This window comes from Mastigoproctus giganteus, chromosome 13 (genome assembly GCF_048544385.1).
Source record: "Mastigoproctus giganteus isolate SK-2022 chromosome 13, ASM4854438v1, whole genome shotgun sequence".
Taxonomy (NCBI): Eukaryota; Metazoa; Arthropoda; class Arachnida; order Uropygi; family Thelyphonidae; genus Mastigoproctus; species Mastigoproctus giganteus.
The window spans coordinates 10430679-10450554 of NC_143587.1; the positions used below are offsets into that span (position 1 = coordinate 10430679).

Sequence of the window (19876 nt, forward strand, 5' to 3'; positions counted from 1 at the left end):
TGCAGCTTGCCTGAGGATTGGTTTCTATTCTGGGAGTACTGGTTTCTCTAAATACAGGATAATTGACATTACTGCATGTATTCTGGACATGATAGATATTTATTTCCTCTGCCCTGAAGGAGAAATTATCACTTCTCAACATGTCTTCTAGTCTCCACCAAAACGATGTGTCAGCTGTACCAAAACGAACTTATGTCTGCACTCCACTGCAGATTCTTCCAAAAATTACGGAAATCAAAGACAACTAAAGTGACAGGTGGAAAAAGACAAACAGAATGCTATTTTATCGGAAGGCGAGAAAAGACAAAAAAAAGGCAAAAAGCAAAAGAAGAAGCAAAATGATATAACAACCTCAAACCTCGACAACCATGTGGAAGAGCAGCAAAAAGCCTCTACTCCAGCCCAAATGTTTGCTGAATCTGACATCTGAAAACCAGAATCAGACATGAGGGATAGAGGGAAGTTTCACACCGCAGATATAAATGGTTCTCCCCTTTTGGAAATAGAAAATAAAAATGACTTTAATAAACCGGAACCCAAATCATGTATTGAGTTAACAAAGCTCACAACTGACAGAAAAATTACTTGTTTAACTTCCACTAGTACTAGATATATTCAAGAAGATGCTCACAGCTCCATTAGAGACTTCTCACACAGGATGTGGTCATCCTCTTTCGAAAACAACTGGAAGGATACATTTTCAAGGAAGATAATAATATTACCAAGTCAGCAACAGAAATGATTCTGAGATCATGGTTTGGATTAGAGAAATTGGTAATGCTCTACTGATAAAAAAATGAAAGGCTTAAGGTTCGAGTGGATTTGTAACAAGCTGGTATTGAAAAATTAAAAGAAACTGACATACACCCACTTGTTTCTCACTCTTTTGCATCTGTTCTTAAGAGGCCTGCTCACCTGGACCATATGTGTGTGTGTGGATATACAGACCATTCCTGTCAAACAAAGTGACGTTCCTACCAAAAACAACCATCCAGAAAAAGGAACAAAATTTGCTTATAGTTAGAGCTTCTGATGCCATACAAAGCTCAACCAGCAGTGAAGTAAAAGACAAAGTTATTATTTCATTGTTTTTTACAAAGTTTATAGTACACTGAAAAAGGACCTAAAGGAGGTAAAAGCACTTTGTATGATTAAAAACAATGGATTTACCATTGAAACAAGCTCTAAAGATGATTTAAACTCCATTGCTTCCATAAAATCCCTCTCTGAGGCTGGGCTAAGAGCTGGAGCACCGAAAGAATTAAATCCTACAATCCTAATTTTTGATATAAGCAACGATTTAAGTAAAGAAGAAATTCTGGATGACATCTTTAATAAAAATCTAAAAGAATTTATTATCATGAGGGAAGAAATAAGAAAAGAAATTAGCTTTCATTTTAAGGCAAAAGCTAGATCAAAAAATTCATCAAACTGGGTGCTGGAAGTATCTCCTTGGATTCATTCCATTGTTATCTCACTGGATCGAATCTACTTTGGATGGTCAGCCCATAATGTTAAAAATTTCACTGTTGTAACAAAATGTTTTTGCTGTCTGATATTCGGTCACACATCAAACGCATGCAAACAAAATGTATCTACGTGCGGGCACTGTGCTCATCAAGGACATATTTAATGAATGTCCTCATAAGGAAGAACCACTCATCTGCTCAAATTGCAAATGAAAAAATAAGGATCACAAGCATTCCATTCGCAATACATCTTGCCCAGAATACTTAAGAGCTTTAGAAACTGTATGCACACAAACCATTCACTCCAAAATTTAAGGAATCACAAAATCACAAAGTGATACGTTACCAGCACCACTTCTTTTGGTATCTAAAGTACGTATAGCTACAGTTAAATGCTCATTGGACAAGATCGGTTTCTGATGAGGTTCGCTGTTTAGTAGATGAATTGCCTTTTGATCTGATTTACCTACAGGAACCATTTCATTCCCATGGTAAAGTTATGGGGTATCCCATGACCAGAAGAACAATTCATCCCAATCATGAAGAACCGAAGTCTGCAATAAAGTCTGCAACAGCAGCAACCACAAGGCAGAATGCGCTGGTCCCACAGGAACTAGTAGTTGTTGGTGACTGTATTGTCAGGGAAACGGGGGAACATGCTTTGTAAAAAGGATAGGTGAAACAGGACCAGGGTATGTCTACCAGGGGCAAAGGTTGATGACGTTGTGCGGATATCATCTTTTAAGGGCACAAAAGGTGATATAGTTGTACACGTTGACACTAATGATATTAAGAGTAGGAGACTGGCAGAATTACTTAACAAGTACAGGTCACTGTTGAAAAAAAGCAGTGAATTAGGGTTGATTTTGAAAGTGTCTGCAATTCTGCCCAGACACGATAGGAGGAAGTATATGATGAGAGCCTTGTCCATCAATTCGGCCCTGGAAAGATTGTACAAGGCTCAAGGGGTAAAAATTTTTTCAGCCTGGCCTGTACTTGTTAGCAGGAGAGACTGCTTCTACAGGGATGGGATACACTTAAATAGAAAGGGTGCAAGAATGTTTGCTGATGCTATCGAGGCATTAGGTGGGTCAGAAAACTGCTAGTTTGGGGGGAGACAAAGACCAATAGATTGACAGTAGCCACTGGCAGAGGTGAAAGAGATTCTTGCACTGCTTCTATTAGAATGAGCAGAAGCCTGGAAAACAAGATGCATGGTATTTCAGAGACTGCTGGGAGCCATTGCGGTACAAGTAAACACATGGGTTGTGTTAGGGTAGCTAAGAATAGAAACAGGTGCAGGTATACTTGCGTGTACACCAATGCTAGGAGTTTGGTAAATAAATTTGATGAATTTGAGGTATTGCTCGAAACATCAGAGGCAGATATTGTTGGGATATCACAGAGACATGGTGTCACACAGATATAAGGAATGGAGAACTGGAATTTGGGGAGTACAATGTGTACAGAAAGGACAGACAGACAGGATAGGAAGGGAGGAGGGGTTATGCTATTAGTTAAGAAACACATAAATCCAAGGCAGTGAAGCCAGTCAAACATCACTGGACAGGGCAGTGTCGATTCAGTTTGGTGTGACATAAGCATTGGGAGATCAAAATTGAGAGTAGGAGTGTGCTATAGGACTAATGACTCTGATGAGTATAATAAGTAACTGTCAGAGTCTTATAATGGGGGATTTTAACTTTCCAGATATTGACAGGAACTTGTGGGTTGGTCACTAGCAGCCTAGCAGGACTTTTGCGGATTTATTGGATGACTGTGTTCTTCAGCAGCATGTTCAAGAGGCAACCAGAGGGAGTAATATTCTTGATCTGATTATCAGCAGTGATTATTCATGCATTAAGAATTTGCATGATAAAGGGACCACTGGGTGACAGTGATCACAATGTACTGATGTGGGAATTACTTAAAGATGTAACTACCATCAAGCCTAAAGAAAAGGGCTTTTGCTTTTGTAAAGGTGACTACAGGGGTCTCAGACAGTTTTTAAATTCTGTATGATGTTGTTGTTGTTGTTATTTGGTTTTTATGAGCATTAGCAACTATATGGCCATATTGCTCCGGGAATATGCGGTGGTCATTCCTTGACCTTTCCGCATCCTTCGCATTTGGTGGTGACGGGCTCAAACCCCGGTCTAATCAAGAAGCGTGTGCTACGCACTGCTGCTGCTGCTGCTGCTGCTGCTGCTCCTTCCCACCTGGCTACGGAGGCACCTTTTAAATTCTGTACAGTGGGATCAACTGATGATGTTATTAACGATGAATTCAAAATTGGAAGCCTTCAGGGATTTAATTTTTAATTTTGTACTTAATTTGGTGAGGGGAACAAAGGGGTGCTCTTACCAAGAAAGGCTTAAGTTGTGATAACTGCAACACCTGGAGAGTAGGCACCTGCAAGGTGATCTGATTGAGGTGATCAGGCCTTGAATAGGATGAGAAAGTTGAATGTTGATGGAATTCTTCCTCTTGCTCAGATTAAGAACCTGAGTTTCATATTGAGGAAAGACTGTTGTAGAATAGATGTGCAGAAATTTGCCTTTAGCCAGTGGGTAGTTGATTGGTGGAACAAACTTCCACCTTTTGTTGTGGAAGTTGATAGGCTAAATAAATTTAAGGCTGAGCTGGTCAAGCATTTGGAACGAATGGAGGGGTGAAATGGGAGGGTTTTTTTTTTTTTTTTGGCTGATGCTGCATAAGCTTGTTTTCTTGGATCGTATATGCCTCTACTAATCTGGAGACTAGGTCCCTGCAAGGAGATCTGATTAAGGTGTTTAAGGCCTTGAGTGGATTGAGTATGCTAAATATTAATGGCATTTTCTTCCTCTTGCTCAAGTTGCACACATGAGAGGTCATAAATTTAAAATGAGGAAAGATGGTTGCAGGATAGATATGGGGAAGTTTACCTTCAGCCAGCAGGTGGTTGATTGGAACAGGCTTCCAACTGTTGTTGCAGAAGTGAATGATTTAAATAAATTCAAATTCTTGGAAAGTATGAATGGGAGAAGCTTTTTTTTTTTGCTAAATAAGCTTCCTTTCTTGCATTATTTGCCATTACTAATACTACTATTATTTGCCTTATGACAGTGCATTAAAATTGGTCCAGAGAATAACTTGCATAAGAGATTTTTATAATGTTTCTTAGGCAATAAGAAACTTGGAGAACATTTACCTATTGATTGACTTTGAATCTTTATGAATCATTCTGAAAATCCCATTGCTACACTGGCACTCTTTGTTGATTGCTAGATTGGCATACTTCAATTTATCATTTAATGTTTCTTTATCAAAATGTTCAATAACATTGAAACCGATTTTCTTACCTTAGCTATGTAGAATTTTCGCTCTTTTTTTGACACAGATGGCTTTCTCTTTCATTCATTCACATAATTTTATAATGCCGATTGGTTGGTTGATACATTGTTTAATGGCACAAGAGCTGCTAATGCCATATTGTGCCTGATTCTATTCGGTATTGCAATTACTAGTTAAAATCTGTAAAATAATCCCGTCTGCTTTAAGAAATAAAAGAACTCAGCTAGATTTGCATTGTCTCCAATCAGATTGGGTAATGTCAAAGGTTCTCGCAGATGTGAAAGCGATTTGAAAATTTTGTTTCGATAATTATTATAATGGTTGCAATTTATTAGAATATGCCTCACCGTAAGTGTAGTCTGACAAAATGTACAAATAGGCGGATCTTCCCCCTTCAGTAGGTAAATATTGGTTAGATACGTATGACCAATATGCATCCTAGCCAGGATCACCTCCTCTTGCCTATTTGATCGCATGCTTGATGGCCACAACTTAGGTTCCTGTTTAAATTGAAGCAGTTTATTGCCGCACTGAGCCGGCCAGATTTGCAACCATTGCTCTTCACACACGTTTTTTATGACTGAGTTGTAGTCTGTATATGGTACTTGGTAGGTAGGAGAGCTTGTAATGATTGGATGTTTAGCGGCTTGATCTGTGTATTCATTTCCTTTGATGCCTACACGACCTGGTATCCAACAGAAACTGACTGATTGGTTTACAGCTTGTAACGCAATAATCTGTGATCTAATTTGCTTCAAGACGGGGCCGAGCTCTCATATATAACCACATACAGACATACACAGGTACAAGACCACAAGTTTAAATGTCGTGCTATGACATAGCTTCTACTACAGCAAAAGAATATTCCTGGCACATTGCCAGCAAATGTAAGCCGTAATTCCTCTTTTTCCTTCTAAACCAGTCCAAATTGCATGCACCAACAAATTAAAATCCATTCACAATTCAACACCAAGAAATGTTCTTGAGTTGAATTTTTTCTTAAAAAAAAATTTTAATGTGGAAAACACAAAAAATATAAAGTTAGTATGAAGCATGCTGTCGTTTTTAATTTCATCTTATCATATCATTTTGAATTTTGACAATCCAAGAAAAAGGTTTACTTCACTGTTATAGGGATTTTTTTAAATCTATCATTTGTATTTTAGTTCTCTGATTTCAACACAAAGAATTACAGCAGAAGAAGGCAAGTTTTTATGCATATTAGGAATTTATGCTACTTATTAATTAGCATGGGTATATGCAAGAATAATTTATTCCCTACAATGAACTCGGAAGGGTGAAAGAGTCCACACAACTGGGCTTTTAAGCCTAGTTATATATAACATGTCAAAAAACTTAAAAGCTCTTTACCTGTGTTGGTACCACTGCCCTGCTTGTATGCAGATGTGCTAATGTCAACAGGTCAACTAATATTCTTATTCCATGGGCATCCATAAGATCTTTGACATTTCTCTATTTAAAACAAAAGGAAAAAAAATTGGAAAAATGTATATTTAAAAAAAAAAGTTTTAGATAGATATTAATAGAAGATTTGCTTTGACCTTGGTAATGCATGCAGATTTTAATATAATGAGAATATTAAAATTTGCATGCATTACCAACATTCTGTTTTCAATAAAAAAAGTTATGTATAATCGTATATAACTGCTAGTGAGCGAGCAAGTGTTTGGGACATTGTGTTAGTACTTGTGTTGCATGAAACAAAGGGTGACATCTCTCCTTTTCCTTTTTGTGTTAATATGGTTAGTAAACTTCATTAACTCAATGCAAACTGCTCTTGCTAATTACAATATATAAGCAGGTGACTAGCTTGAAATCATTTTAAGAGCTGAGAGTGGTAGATAGACAATTTCCAATGTTTGAATGCAGCTGAAAAAGTGATTTATTACAGTTGCAACTTACATTGGTTGTGTGGAATTATTTAATTATTTTTTTTCTTGCACATAAATAAGCTGTATTTATGGAAGAGATTAACCATGGAAGCTGCATAAAAGGAAAATATTATATACAACTATATATTAAAAAAAATAACACAAAAAAAAAAAAATTCAGGATGTCAGAACTGTTCGTCTCAAATGTGGAAGTATGTGAAGTTTGTAGTTAAATTTTGGTCAAATTAAATATGCGATGCCACCAAACACAACAGCAAATTCAATTCCCACTAAGTGTTCACTGGACTCAGTGATTTTCATTGTTATACCCATCTATCCATCAGTTTTTTTTTCCAGCAAAGAAAGTTTCATTTTAAGTGAATTCAGCAAGTTAAACAATTTTCATCAGTTATAAGAAAATTCTTGAATGAAGATAAATTAATTTATTTAAAATACTATGAATGTGTTAAAAAAAAAAAAATGATTATACAAATTCAATTATTTTGTGTTTACTTTTTTTAATGATGCTTTAAAAAACATTATTCTGAAAAAATAGGTGATTTACTACTCCATGGCACTACGGTCCTTATAGAACCTTGGCCTCCTCAATGATTTTTCTCCAGCTGTCTCTTTCCTTAGCCACTGTTCTCCATTGTTTCACTCTAAGCTGTTGTAGGTTGTCCTCTATGTTATCCACCCGCCTCCTTGGTCTTCCTCTCATTCTTCTCCTGGTTGTCCTTCCATTGCTTTCGTTCACCATCTATTTTCCTCCATTCATATCATGTGGCCTGCCCATCTAGGTCTTGAGCTCTTTACCACTCCTACTATATCCAAGTTCTCCATACAATTCCTTCAGCTCTTGGTTTGTCCTTATTTTCCACTCTTTCCCAACTTTAAGGGGCAAATATTTTCCTTTCCCACACATTTAAAGATTTTTCGTCCTTCTTATTAAACACTGATGTTTCACTAGCATAAGTCATAAGTGTTATATAAAATGGGTACAACCCATTTTATATAACACTAATTCCATTCTTCTAGAGAGAAGCCTTGATTGAAAGTGTTTCTGCAAGGAAAAATAGCATCTACCATCAGCATTAAGAAGAGCCTGAATTTCTGGGGTGTTACTACTATCATTTCTATTTTATTAACTTAAATTGGCACAATAACTTATTTTCTAGAGTAGCTTTATATTCCTAGTTACGATACTTAGTTTAATTTTTAACTTCGATAGAGATTTTGTAGGTTATTACTTAGTATTGATAAGGGTATCCAATCCACGTGTTTTACAAGTTTTGCAGCTCCGGCGAACGGAAAGTTTTTAGTTATATTTAGCTGCTTTGACTTAATTGTTATATTAAATTATTTTATTATTAAATTATATTAAATTAAATTATTATTCTGAATTTAGATAGCGAAATTTTGGAAGTTAATTAATACTTAGTGTCCGTAGATTTACCGTTCTTGTTAAACATCATTGTCAATTAAATTGTACTTTTTTTTAACTAAATACATATAACCTCCCCGAAATGTTGCCACCTTGTCGCGGTGAGGAGGCTTGAGTATCCCGATGACCCAGAGAGCTATGCTGGAGGTAGCTAAACTACTGGTAGGCCACACCCTAGCCAGACAGGTCAAAGGGTAGAGATCAGATGAAGAGTAGCATACTGTTCTTCCAGGTTGAGGGTTGTGCTGATGGAAGTCTGTTGGCTGGTGGAACAGACTTCCATCTTTTGTTGTGGAAGTTGATAGCCCAAATAAATTTAAGGCTGAGCTGGACAGGTATTTGGAATGAATGGAGGGGTGAAATGGGAGCGTGTGGGTTTTTTTTTTTTTTTTTTGGCTGATGCTGCATAAGCTTGCTTTTTTGCATCATATGCCTCTAATAATGCTAATCTTCAAGAAAGTTCAATAGATCCCATTCAATGATCACTCCCTTTGAAGAATTGAGGGTGGTATTCCACCCTCAATTCTTCAAATAACTGGGATTCCACACAAGGATGTCAGACTTAATAGTTCAGAATGTCGAGAATTGGTGGTCTCTATTAATAAATCTCCAGAAGGGAGAACCTGTGGCATGTTCAAGGCATCTCTAACTGATAAAGGGCTTGCCCACAGGTTGTGTTGACAGAGAATGTATTATCAGGAATGCTGGTAATTCCTGTCTGCCAATGTCTTTCTTCATTCTCTTCGAGAGAGAGAAGAAGTCATGGTCAGTGTTGAGTGTCATTTGGTTGAGAGCTGTTTGGCTCTAAACATGGAAAACCACTTGTTTCCATCTCTGCTCCTTTTAACTCCTGGGGGTAGTCTTATACCCCAGGTTACCAGCCCCGCCACGTGGAGGCATAAGCAGTGCCACCAGTGACCAAGCAGTTGTTGAAGTAAGTAGAGGGTTAGTAATGAATATATAGAATAAATAAAGGTAGATTCCCTTTCTCGGTTCTTACTTTTAACCTTTAAAGTACACTTCAAGTAAACAAAAGAACAGGTGACGAACTATATCACTTTGGGAGAGGACTATATATTTGCAGAAAGAAAATCGCTTGTCACTATCGCTTGGCACTCGGGGCCATAAGAGGATGGTTGAGTGGGAGAAAACAGAGTGGTAATCAATGGACACTGCTCTTCATGGACTAATGTTATTAGTGGAGTCCCCCAGGTTTCGGTGTTGGCCCATTGTTGTTTTGTATATTTACTAAGGTTACTGATGAAGGTATATCAGGCTAAATGTCCAAGATTGCAGATGATACAAAGGCTGGCAGGGTTGATAATGACAGTAATGGCAGTGTGCTACTGCAACAGGATCTAAAAAAGTTGGGCAGATGGGCTGAGAAGTGGCAACTGAAGTTTAACATTGACAAATGCAAAGTACTGCATATGGATAAAAGTACCAAATGGAAATGTACCAACTGTGTGGTACTACACTCAGGATGGTAGAAAATGAAAAAGACCTGGGGGTAATTCTGCAATCAGATATAAAGTTTTCTGAGCAGTGCAGACAGGTGGGCAGGTCGGGTAATGGGGTCTTGTCAATGGTATACTGGAATTTTGCTAGTGGGGATAAGGAGGTGATTATCCCTTTGTGTAAGGCAATGGTCAGGCCATGCCTTGAGTACATGTCTGGAGGCCTTATTTTAGGAAGGATGTAGAGTTGCTTGAACGGGTACAGAAAAGGGCAACAAGATTTGTGAGGGAAACAAAGTGGTCCTCTTACCAAGAAAGACTTAAGTTCTGCAAATTGCAGCAGCTGGAGTCTAGGCACCTGCGAGGCGATCTGATTGAGGTGTATAAGGCTTAGAATGGGTTGAGCAGACTCAATGCTGATGGGATCCTCCCTCTTGCTCAGATTACCAACCTGAGGTGGCATAAATTAAAATTGAAATAAGACAGCCTTTAGCCAGTTGATTACTGGAACAAACAAACAAACATTTAAGTTGATTACTGGAACAAACTTTCATCTGTCGTTGTGGAAGTGACAACTTAAATAAATTAAAAAAAAAAAAAAAAAAACAAGACAAACTGTTGAAGTGAATGGATGAGTGAAAAGGGTTTTTTTTTTTTTTTTTTTTTTTGCTGATGGTGTATAAGCTTGCAGGACGTGCCATTACTAATGTTAATGGCGAGACACAAAAGTAATCAAATCTGTGTAGAGCTGACACCTATGTTCAATGAAAAAGTAGGCCTGGATGGTTTAAACTTGTGGAACACATTTGGCAACAATTTCCACAAACAAGTCTAGCAGTGATTCGTGTCTGTGCAAGACATCATGTAGTGAGCCAAGAGGCTACAGAAAAATCCATCAGTATGTCACCTATTTAGAGAAAGCTACAAAACCGATGGTAGGGCAACTGCACATAAAGAACAATATCACAGCCAGTAATGTGAAACAGCATTTGAAGTGGTGTTGTTCCTGACATCCATGAACTGCAGAACAGTAGTAGAAGATACTATCGAGAAAAGAATCACTACACAAGGTTTTCTTCCAATGGATGTGTGGAGATTACTCAGAGGGTACTTCCTGTTAAAGGGTATCATCCTAACCACAAAGTTTGGTGTAAGTGGGCTGATGGTGTTGTGCTTCAGGCTTTGCCTGTTGCAGCTACGGAAATGGGCTGTCAGTATCAGCACAGCTGAGTACCCCCCCCCCCCCACAAACATAATTATTATACAATTCAAACCAAATGAACAACTGTGGGACGGACTGAGGGTGTCAGTTTTAGCTGCAGTGAAATTGGCTTTCTTCCAAATCAGCTCAGGAACTGCTTTTTGGGAAGAATAAAGAAGGATTCTGTCTGACACCAACTGAAAGTCATCATCATTGGCTTCTAGTGGATGTTGGCCAGAAGGGTTGCTTCCCATAGAGTTGTCCCACTATGTATTGTAGGTTTTCAAAATTATCTGTGTTTCTGTGCTCAATATATATAGTTTCAGAGAGAGCGAGAGAGAGAGACTGAGAATGTGTGCACAAGTTAGCAAACATAATCATATGCTTATATTCAACTTACTCTGTGTAGTATCAGTTTTCCAATAAAGTTTACTAGTCTATCCCGTTCCAACTTGTCTGTACACTAAAGAAGAAAAAATATGGAATAATGTTAATTCTAAAAATTTAATGAATGGATTTTTTAATCAATATTAAATAAAAATATAAAATACCATTATTTTATAGAGTTTGAACCTTACTCTGAACCTTTTTAAATTTAAATAAATATACTGAACAGTGATAGATCCCATCCATCCCCTACCTTACGTTTAACTTCAGCAATTTTTCCTCCACTTTGTCCTCGTTATTACAAAATTGTTTAACTTCCTGTTAGAGTTTGATAAGCTTCTGGCCTCCACTTCCCTACAGAATTCCTCATATGTGAATGGAGTTCCAAAATACTCATTCAGTTTGTCAGCTACCTGAGCAAACTCATCAACAATTGAATCATCGATATCAAGTGGACCAATCTGATTCAACTCCTTCCTTCAGGAGTTTACATAAGTAAAGAAGTCTTTACTGTTTTTCTTTGCATTGTTTACCAAAGATTTCTTGTCATCTGCCTTTGCTTCCCTAACGTTCTTTGTGACTTGATTACAGACTATCTTATATCTACCATAGGCATTTGTGTCATTATAATTTATATGCATCCCATTCATTTTTATTCCCTGCCACAAGTCTCATTAGTTCATCTGACATCCATTTAGGCCTAAATCTTGAACAGTATTTCTTAATTGGCATGAAAATCCTAATAGTATTTAGAATCTGCTGTTGGTAACATCATCAGCTGGTTCCACTGTGTAGAATTTAAAAAATCTCTGAGACCACTGTAGTCACCTTTCTGAAAGCAAAAATCCTTCCCGTTACCCCTGATGGTAGTTACATCTTCAAGTAAATCCCACATCAGTACACTGTGATCACTGCCACCTAGTGGTTCCTTTATCTGCAGATTCTTAATGCATGAAGAATCACTGCTGATAACCAGTTCAAGAGTATTACACCCTGTGGTTGCCTTTCGAACATGTTGTAGAAAACAGTCATCCAATAAATCCACAAAAGTGTTGTGTAGTGTGTGAGTGACCAGTCATTATCTGGAAAGTTAAAATCCCCCATTATAAGACAATCTGATTTACTGGTCCACTGTATTCATCAAATTCATTAGTCCTATAATACATTCCTACTATCAATTTTGATTTTGTGACATAAGCACTTTCCCAGTGTTTATGTCACACCAAACTGCACTGTCCATCCATGTCAACTGGATGCAATTCCTTAGATTTAGTGTTAGCATTAGTGTGGCAAATGATGCAAGAAAGCAAGCTTATACAGCCAAAAAAAAAAAAAAAAAAAAAAAAAGAAAAAAAAGAAAAGAAAAGAAGAAAAAAAACAGACACTTCCTATTTCACCTATTCATTCCTCTCCAGCAATTTCTCTGGTTCTTCCTTGAATATATTTAAGCTATTAGCTTCCACGACAACAGATGGAAGTTTATTCCAGCAATAAACTACACGTTGTCTAAAGGAGACTTCCTCATATCTATTCTTCAACTGTCTTTGCTCAATATGAATTTGTGCCTCCTCGTGTGTGCAGTCCGAGCAATAGGAAGAATCCCATCAGCATTGAGCTTGCTCAATCCATTTAAAGCCTTAAATACCTCAATCTCATTACCTTGCAAGTGTCTAGGCTCAAAACACTGCTATCATTGCCCTTCTCTGTACTCGTGTCATCAACTCTACATCCTTATTAAATTGAGTCCTCCAGACTTGTATGCAGTACTCAAAATGTAGCCTGACCATTGCCTTATACAATTGGATAATCACCTCCTTTTGCCTGCAAAACAAATTCCCGTATATAATTGACAAAACCCCATGATCTGTCCTGGTATTCTGTTTGCATTGCTCAGAGAACTTTATATCCTGTTGTACAATTAATCCCAAGGTCTTTTTCATTTCCCAACTACCCTGATGTAGTACCACACAGTTGGTACGTTGCTTTGGAATTACTGCTACCCATATGTAGTACTTTGCATTTGTCAATAGTAAGCTTCAGTTGCCATTTCTCAGCCAATATTCCTAACTTTTCTACATCTTACTGCAACAGCATACCATCATTCTTGTCTTTAACCACTCTGCCAACCTTTCTATCATCTGTAAACTTGGACATTAAGCTTGATATGCCTTCATAACTGTTTCTTAACTAACAGCATGATCCCTCCACCCTTTCTATAATATCTGTACACATTGTAATCCCCGAAATCCCAATTCTGCATTTCTTATCTTTGTGTGACACCACATCGGGGCTTAGAGGGGAACAGGTATCCTGTGTGTTATCAGACACTCAGCCTAAAACACTGATGGATCCAATATCTCTCTATTACAGAAGATTTAGGAGAAGTCCGGTTGGCCTGCCTCCCTAAAATCCACTCATGCACACCTTCTCGTTGGTAAGCCCTGTTATGTCACTTAGGTGGCAACAAACGTGTAGAGTGGTTCTCTTCAAGACGCCTGGTCAGCGTGAAGAGGAAAAGACCAAACCCTCCAGCATGAGAGCACAACAATACAAATGGCCCTCAGTCCCCAGCAACTTTCACTCTCCCTCTTACGGCAGCGAGAGAATCAGAGTGGAAGCAGAGGGTGCTAAGAATCTCTGGGTACGACCAGGCTGCCATGCACGGAAACTGAACTTGGCCTGTTATAACGTACGATCACTCATCGGTGAAGACAGGATATTAGAGCTGGAAAAGGAATTAGAAAATGTGAATTGGAATATCATCGGTTTGGCTGAAACAAGAAGAAGAAATGAATCACTTATAAGTTTATCAAGTGGAAATCTGCTGTACACCAATGGAAACAGTGAAAGGAGTGAAGGTGGAGTTGGGTTTCTGGTCCATAAAGATTTTAAAAACAACATTTTGGAATTCAAAAGTACATCACGAAGGGTGTCAAAGCTAATACTCAAGATTTCTAAGAGGTACAAGCTAAAGATTATAATGATTTAGGCACCAACATCAAGCCATGATGATGAAGAGGTTGAAGAAATGTACACTGAAATTGAGAGTCATCTAGATGACCAGAAAACCCACTACACTATTATTATGGGGGACTTCAATGCTAAGGTTGGAAAAAGAAAAACAGCGCAGAAAGGGGAACTATAGGAAATTTTGGAATTGGTGAAAGAAATGAAAGAGGTGAAAGACTTGTGGAATTTGCAGAATCTCAAGGACTGTCAGTAATGAACACTTTTTCAAGAAAAGGGTGAACAGAAAGTGGACATGGAAGAGTCCAAATGGATTAACAACTAATGAAATCGACTTCATCCTCACTAACAGAAGATATATTGTGAATGATGTTACTGTCCTGAATAAGGTAAATGTTGGAAGTGATCACAGAATGGTAAGATGTACACTTGATATAGATGTAGGAAAGGATTGTTTGTTTGTTTGTTATTTAGTTTTTAGGAGCATTAGCAACCAAGGCCATATTGCTCCGGGATATGCGGTGGTCATTCCCTGACCTTTCCACATCCTCCGTATTTGGTGGTGACGGGCTCGAACCCTGGTCTAATCAAGAAGCGTGTGCTACGCACTCCTGCTCCTGCCCACCTGGCTACGGAGGTGCCCTGTAGGAAAGGAAAGGAAAAAACTGACTCAAGTAAATAATACAAAGATCTTTGAGATAACAGAGGAGGAGAAAAAGCAGTATGTACTGGAACTTAAAAACAAGTTTGAGCTTCTGCAGACTGCTCAGGACCAAGATATTGACAAGGAATATTACAACTTTCTGAAAGTGATAAAGCCCAAGAAACCTATAGGGAAACAGAAATCCAAAGAAGAAAAAATTAGTCAAGAAACACTTGTCATGATGAACCGAAGACGACAAATGAAGAGCAAGAAAAACACTGACAGGGAGAAAATTGAGTATACTGAGTTATGCAAAGCCATTAGAAAGAGACTCAGAGAGGACATAAGAAGATTTTTAACACAAGAAAAGTAGAACAAGCATTAAGGGAAAACAAAGGATTTAAATCAGCAGCCATGAGCAGTAATACAGAAAGACAAATGATACTGAAACTGAAGAATAGCGATGGTGTACTTATAAACAGCAGAGAAAGCATAATTCAAATAGCAGAAGACTACTATAGAGAATTATACAAGGAGCGAGGGAATGATACCGGCAGTGGGGAAGATGGATTGCAAAGTAGCAACACATACGACATACCCGATATTCTTCCTGAGGAGGTAGAACATGCATTGAAGAAAATGAAGGATCGGAAAGCCCCGGGGGAAGATGAAGTTACTGTAGAGTTGTTAAAATTGGGAGGAAGAGATATAACACAAAAACTGGCAAGGCTCTTCACAAAGTGCATTAGAAAAGGTGTGACGCCTAAGCAGTGGAATAATGGAATCATAGTTTTGCTGCATAAGAAAGGAGATAAATCAGAAATTGGAAATTATAGACCAATTAGCTTGTTATCCCACATCTACAAGTTGTTCACAAGGGTCATTACTAACAGATTAGAAAGAATACTTGATGAGAATCAACCGAAAGAGCAAGCTGGCTTTAGGACAGGATTCTCAACTATGGATCACCTTCATGTAATATCACAGCTAATGGAGAAAGCAAATGAATATAAAACACCATTATGCCTGGCATTTGTGGATTATGAAAAGGCATTTGACTCCATACAGCATAAGGCAATGTTTCGGGCACTGGAAAGAAAAGGCATAGATACCCCATATATTATGATTTTGAAGAAAATATATGAGAGTGCTACCTCCTTTATTAGACTAGACAAAGACAGTAGCAAATTTAAAATCGAGAAAGGAGTTCGACAAGGAGACACAATATCTCCGAAGCTGTTTACTGCTGCCCTTGAGGAAGCTTTCAGAAGATTAGACTGGTCGCAGAAAGGAGTCAATGTGAACGGAGAGTACCTAAACCATTTACGATTTGCAGATGACATTGTGGTTATAAGCCACGATCCCAAAGAATTAGAGGAAAATCTTAATCAGTTATGCACAGTTAGTTAGGATTTTGGACTAAAGATGAATATGGCTAAAACAAAAGTAATGATCAACAAGTATGCCACGGAAAGGGAAATAATGATTGAAGGAGCAGTAATTGAAAAGGTGGAGTCATATACTTATCTGGGACAAGTTATTAGCTGTAATAATGATAAATGGCTGGAAGTCAAGAGAAGAATAAATTTTGGATGGATAGCATTCAGGAAATATAGTCACATACTGAAGAGCAATATCCCAGTTTGTCTGAAACGTAAAATAATGAATCAATGTATACTCCCCACCATGACTTATGGAAGTGAAACTTGGGCACTCACCAAAAGAATGGAAGAGAAGCTAAGAACTACACAGCGAAGAATGGAACGAATTACATTGGGAATCAGACTGTTAGATAAGAAGAGAAACACGTGGATTAGGCAGCAAACTCAAGTAAAGGACATTCTTATCAAAACTAAAGAACTGAAATGGTCTTGGGCAGGACACATAGCTCGAAGACATGATGACAGATGGACTAAGAAAATAACAGAATGGTATCCAAGAGGAGCTAGAAGAAAACCTGGAAGACAAAGTCGGAGATGGATAGATGAAATTCATGAGTTTTTGGGTAGTAAATGGATGGCCAGTGCTCAAAACAGAAGGAACTGGAAAGTTGCTGGAGAGGCCTTCATCCTGCAGTGGATTGAAAATGGCTGATGATGATGATGATGATGACACCACATGACAACAATATCTGCCTTTGATGTCTTCACCAGCACCTCAAATTCATAAAATTTATTTACCATACTCCTAGCATTGGTGTACGTGCATCTATTCTTACTCTTACCCTAACACAACCCATGTATATTCTTGTTCCATGACTCCCAGCAGTTTGCTTTCCAGGTGCTGCTCATTCCAATAGAAGCAGTGCAAGAATCATTTTCACCTCTGCTTGCAGCTATTGTTAATCTATTAGTCTGCGAATTCCCCAAGCTAGCAGTTTTCTCACTCATCTAACAGTGCCTTGAGAGCATCAGCAAATATTCTAGCACCCATTCTATTTAAGTGTATCCCATCCCTGTAGAAACAATCTCTCCAGTTAACAAGCATAGACCACACTGAGAAAAATTTACCCCATGAGCCTTGCACAATCTCTTGAGGACCGAATTGATTGGCAAGGCACTCATCACTTACTCCTTCCTATCTTTTTCTGGCAGAATTGCAGACACTTTCAAATTTAATTGTAACTCACGACTTTTTTTCAACATTGATCTGTACTTCTTAAGCAATTCTCCAGATCTTATAATCTTAATATTATTAGTGCCAACGTGTACAACAAAATCACTCTTTGTGCCCTAAAACCTTCTTTTCAGTCTAAGATACTGGTTACTTTATTTGTGAATTTCTAGATATCTGTATCTTATAATATTTCCTGTCACGTCTGAATTTAATCTAATTTACTGAATTTGTTTTTTAAAATCTTTTTGGATTGTTAAATTAAACCCAAATTATATTTTAATTCAAAAATAATTTATATGATATTTGACAATGAGGTTCAGTTTTACTGAGAAAATATGGGAACACAGATTTATTAAAATCCTTTTAACAGGAAACATAAGATTAGTAAAAATAAGTTAAAAATAAACAAAAATCAATAGCTTTTGGGCATAGGTCGCCCTTCATCAGTTGGAAAGCGTTAATAAAAAAAACTGAAAAGAATGCCCAGTATGGTGGTCATGCAAGGTGTACTGTGCGACACTGGTGCAGACAACAGTTGGAAGTAGAGGCTTGTGGTTGCGACTGCAAAGCTTAGGTTTGCTGTATGCGCCAACGTCTATCATTCAGAAGGACGGTTGCTTCAATGATGGAATGGATACGACCTCCTTTGTTCCAGTTAAAAGAATCACCATAGCATGAAATGTGGAGTGACTCTAACCAGATGTGGTGACAGTACTGATGAGAGCAGTTGATAATCTTGATGTTGAGGCACAGGTCAGTGTCATGCTGGGTTGACCAGAAGTGTTCAGTGATCGCTGAGTACTCTAAATCAGTAGAGCAGATAGCTCTCTCATGCTCTGAGACTCAATCTTTGAGCCTTCTTCCAGATTCACCAATGTAGCAGCCAGTGCAGTCATGGCAGGAAATGTGGTATACCGAACTGTTTTGTAAGAGTAGGGGAAATCGGTGTCTTTATCCCCAAGACAAGGGACCGTAGTTTCCTGCCTAGAAGCTGCAAGCACTTTATTCCATAACTCCATAAGACCTTTGAGAGTTGTTGCGACAGGTTCGGGTAGTGTGGGATAAAGGCAGTCGAGGTGGAGTCATCATTATGTTACATGTAGACCTGGGGTTTGCCACTCTGTCATGAGTTTGTATGTTGCATTTATCTAAGGCACTGGTAGGGTAACCACAATGAGTCAGATCTGCCTTCACTCTAGTGATCTCAGCACGTCTCTCATCCGCAGAACCGGAGTGAGTCCAGGCAGGGATTAATAGGGCACGTGCTGTACCAAGAAGTTGACTGTGAGCATGTGCTGACCAATAGTTAGTGAATTGACTAGCACACATCGGTTTGCAATGGACCGAGGTCCTTAGATGTGTGCCCTAGCATCGAAATAGGGTATCCAAAAATGGAAGAACACTGTACAGTTCCAGTTCTATGGTGAACCAAATATAGGGCAAAAGAGAGTTAAGGTGTCGTAGGAGTCGGTCTCCTGAGCCGCGGGGGATAACAAACACGTCGTCAACATTATGACACAATAGGGTCTGGCAGACCTACAAATGCACAATCTTCTAGCTCCTCCATGGGTGCTCCTCAAGCTGACGGGAGCACCCATGGCTGTGCCATGAATTTGTCAATAAAGGGATTCACCTTACATAACTACACCACCAGTCAGACCAGTTAGCTCTAATCTTAACCAACATTGTGCCCTACTAATCTGCATCTGGACTCACTCCAGTTCTGTGGATGAGAGGCATGCTGAGATCACTAGAGTGAAAGCAGAACTGGTTAAGTGCAGTTACTCTACCAGTGCCTTAGATAAATGGGACCTACAAACCCATGACCGAGTGGCAAACCCCACGTCCACACGTAACAATGACCCCCCACCTTGACCGCCTTTATCCCATACTACCCGAACCTGTAGCAACAGCTCTCAAAGGTCTTAAGGAGTTATGGGATAAAGTGCTTGCAGCTTCCAGGCAGGAAACTGTGGTCCCTTGTCTCAAGGGTAAAGATACTGATTCCCCCACTCTTGCGAAGCGGTTCGGTGTACCACATTTCCTGCCATGACTGCACTGGTTGCTACATTGGTGAATCTGGAAGAAGGCTCAAAGATCAAGTCTCAGAGCACAAGAGAGCTATCCACTCTGCTGATTTAAAGTACTCAGCAATCGCTGAACACTTCTGGTTGACCCAGCATTACATTGATCTGCACCGCAACATTATCAACCATTCTCATCAGTACTGTTACCACGTCTGGTTAGAGTCACTTCACATTTCATGCTGTGGTGATTTTTTAACCTGAATAAAGGAGGTCGTATCCATCCCATCACTGAAGCACATCCTTCTGAAGGATAGACGTTGGCATACGCAGCATGCTCAAGCTTTTCAGTCACAACCACAAGCCTCTACTTCCAACTGCTAATTGTTGTCTGCACCTGTGTCACGCAGTTCACCTTGCATGATCATACTGGGCATTCTTTT

General features: G+C 38.7%; 1 protein-coding gene across 1 annotated transcript in view; it reads right to left on the reverse strand.

Annotated features, from left to right (window-relative positions):
• Positions 1 to 19876, reverse strand: part of Rme-8 (receptor mediated endocytosis 8) — a 699549-nt gene that overhangs the window by 424392 nt on the left and 255281 nt on the right. The window contains exons 24-25 of the mRNA XM_090387774.1: positions 11197 to 11259; positions 6174 to 6275 (exon numbers count right to left, since the gene is read on the reverse strand). Of these exons, the coding sequence (XP_090243900.1) occupies positions 6174 to 6275; positions 11197 to 11259 (165 nt within the window). The remainder of the gene's footprint in view (positions 1 to 6173; positions 6276 to 11196; positions 11260 to 19876) is intronic.